The sequence below is a fragment of the Schistocerca serialis genome, chromosome 10, assembly GCF_023864345.2.
Source record: "Schistocerca serialis cubense isolate TAMUIC-IGC-003099 chromosome 10, iqSchSeri2.2, whole genome shotgun sequence".
Lineage (NCBI taxonomy): Eukaryota > Metazoa > Arthropoda > Insecta > Orthoptera > Acrididae > Schistocerca > Schistocerca serialis.
The window spans coordinates 244,973,313-244,976,770 of NC_064647.1; the positions used below are offsets into that span (position 1 = coordinate 244,973,313).

The 3,458-nt window shown below is 49.6% G+C and overlaps 1 protein-coding gene across 1 annotated transcript; it reads right to left on the reverse strand.

The window, feature by feature from the left end:
* Positions 1-1,882: 1,882 nt before the first annotated feature.
* On the reverse strand, positions 1,883-3,217 carry LOC126424724 (uncharacterized histidine-rich protein DDB_G0274557-like). The gene is made up of 2 exons (XM_050087444.1): positions 3,162-3,217; positions 1,883-2,855 (listed from the first exon to the last, which is right to left on the reverse strand). Exons 1-2 carry the CDS (start codon positions 3,215-3,217, stop codon positions 1,883-1,885), a joined length of 1,029 nt encoding a protein of 342 aa, XP_049943401.1.
* Between the last annotated feature and the right edge of the window lie 241 nt (positions 3,218-3,458).

The following is a 3,458-nucleotide window of genomic DNA, read 5'->3' on the forward strand; positions in this document are numbered from 1 at the left end:
GTTCAAATGGCTCTGAGCACTATGGGACTTAATATCTGAGGTCATCAGTCCCCTAGAACTTAGAACTACTTAAACCTAACCAACCTAAGGACATCACACACATTCATGCCCGAAGCAGGATTCGAACCTGCGACCGTAGCGGTCGCGCGGTTCCAGACTGAAGTGCCTAGAACCGCTCGGCCACCACGGCCGGCCGATACAACCACCATCTGTATACGTCCATATTGCTATCCCACCTCAGTCCAAATATCAGTCCCACAGTCCTCATGCAAGGTAATGGGGAGGAATATGCGTGACGTCTAATTTTCAGTTCATTAGCGGCATCAACATCAGCAGCTATTTTCTATCCACTGCTGTATTCACGCTTGTTCTTCATGCATTAACATCTTCTGAGTTTCGTAACCTCTTGAAAGACGTCAATCAGTCTACCTTTGATTAATTTTGTGGTTTCATAATTTCGTGTCACCTCGGTGTAACAATAAATTCAGGCCAAATGAAACAAGTTTCACAGCAAAGGATGACCAAACAGTGGCATCTGTATTCAGTGTAACCCCCCCCCCCCCCCCCGCCCCACCACTCTCCCGTTAAAGGTGCCGAGTGGTATCTCTGATCATTATCCCTTCTCATTTCGTTGCAGTTCCACAATGCCTCGGCCGCGCGGTTCTACATGCTTCAGTCCGGAACCGCGCTCCTGCTACGGTCGCAGGTTCGAATACTGCTTCGGGCATGGATGTGTGTGATCCCAGCATAAATCGTCGACTGACAACTTATTGCCATGAGGTCACTTCGACGGGCGGAGACGTACACAAAGGTGAAAGTTGCACTACTCGAACATCACGGTCCATTCAACTAAAACTCGCTGAAAATCTGGTTCTTGACGTGGTCGTGCACTCTCGCGACCACATCCTTCCGTCGGACAGTGCATGTGTGTCGCCAGCGGTCGGGCGAGTACTGGCTGTGCTGACCTCACTGCTGCTCCGTCCCAACTCTCCTCGCTCGACACACGACGACCCGGAAATACTATAAGCCGCTCCAAAGATGGTAACACAGTTCGCGCTATCGATAAGCGCTGCTGCTGCCACTCATAGACAGACAAGGGGGGCAAACGTAGTGGCGCCAGTGATCACACTAAGATAAGGAGACGCCACTATCGCTATTACAAGATGCCAAGCTATGAACGGCATCAACGCGAGTCGCACACGGCTTAGTGTTTAACGAACGTGTGACCATCTTCCGTAGCGGCTGATGCAGCCAATCATTATTAGTTTCCCCACCTTAAGATGCTGCTTGTTGAGTCCACGCCATGTCGAATTGCTGCACTACGCCGGTCTAATAGTGGTCCGTCACGGTACTGGGAGGCGTGTCATGACTTTATTAGCTCAGCGTGTACTCCAACGGTGATCACCTACCTGTCATCTCATCTGCCAATAAACTGACTGTATGCTTAAGCGTGTTACCTTTTCTTCCAGCAATCCATAATTATAGTACACTATTATTATTTATAAAATATTAGACAACTTTGGCTCAGTAACCAGGACAAAGCTTCAGACACAGCCAACACATTCGGCTCATATTTGGTGGGTCACTTGTGTACAACCTCAAACGAAAGACTCAAAGGTACTTCGGCTCAGTGCCACACAGTACATATAAAAGCACAGCACAGCACCTGAACCACACGTTTTGGTCGCTTTGCCTGGCTGTCGGGCAGAAAATGGAATCGACAATTCGGACGTACACCAGAAAACGCTCGATTAGCCAGTCATGCGGAGGAAAGCGAAGAGATGAATTGGAGTGTCGTGTGGCGAGGGCCTTCCGGTGGGTAGACCTGACCCCCTGCTGCAGGTCTTTTGAGGCGACGACACTTTGGTGACTTGCACATCGATCAGGATGATGATGATGGGTGATGGTGATGGATGGATGATGGGTCATGGATGGATGATGGGTCATGGATGGATGATGGGTCATGGATGGATGATGGGTCATAGATGGATGATGGGTCATGGATGGATGATGGGTCATGGATGGATGATGGGTCATGGATGGATGATGGGTCATGGATGGATGATGGGTCATGGATGGATGATGGATGGATGATGGGTGATGGATGGATGATGGGTGATGGATGGATGATGGGTGATGGATGAGTGATGGGTGATGGATGAGTGATGGGTGATGGATGAGTGATGGGTGATGGATGAGTGATGGGTGATGGATGAGTGATGGGTGATGGATGAGTGATGGGTGATGGATGAGTGATGGGTGATGGATGAGTGATGGGTGATGGATGAGTGATGGGTGATGGATGAGTGATGGGTGATGGATGAGTGATGGGTGATGGATGAGTGATGGGTGATGGATGAGTGATGGGTGATGGATGAGTGATGGGTGATGGATGAGTGATGGGTGATGGATGAGTGATGGCTGATGGATGAGTGATGGCTGATGGATGAGTGATGGCTGATGGATGAGTGATGGCTGATGGATGAGTGATGGCTGATGTATGAGTGATGGGTGATGGATGGATGATGGGTGATGGATGGATGTTGGATGGGTGGTGGATGGATGTTGGATGGGTGGTGGATGGATGTTGGATGGGTGGTGGATGGATGTTGGATGGGTGGTGGATGGATGTTGGATGGGTGGTGGATGGATGTTGGATGGGTGGTGGATGGGTGTTGGATGGGTGGTGGATGGGTGTTGGATGGGTGGTGGATGGGTGGTGGGTGGATGGTGGATGGATGTTGGATGGGTGGTGGATGGATGTTGGATGGGTGGTGGATGGATGTTGGATGGGTGGTGGATGGATGGGTGATGGGTGACGGGTGATTGATGGGTGACGGGTGGCTGACGAGTGGCTGACGGGTGGGTGATGGGTGCACAAACATCCAGTCCCTGAGCGGAGGAAATCTCCAACCCAGACGGGAATCGAACCCGGGCCCTCCGGCATGGCAAGCTGGCGTGCTGTTCCACTCAGCTACGTTGGCGGTCAGTGAAGAGATCAGACGTATGAAATGATAATATGAAATTATATATGTATTCATGGCGTCGTGTAGAAGCCCAATGTGGGCCACGCAAAATCGGAGACACAGATGAAATATCGTAGAAATATCGTATCTTTGAAGAATTACAGAGAGACATAATTTTTCATTTAGCAAACCGACCCAATTCGTTCACGGTGAAGATCTCGAGGAGTGTCCACCTCGGAGGCGGACCACATATTTAGGTGTCACATACTACTTTCTTCACCCACAACTTCTTACTATTGAAACAAAAATGACTTACATCTGCCGGAAGATGAAACTTTACAATTGTGTTACTGTAACTGAAAAAAGCGTAAAGACGGCAAAAAATAAAGGAGCGTTATAGATTCGATTTGTCAATGGTGCGTCATGGGGAAGGGTTGGAGGAAGGGGGGGGTTGGAGGCGTTACCTCGAAATGTTGCTCTAGACCATATCGT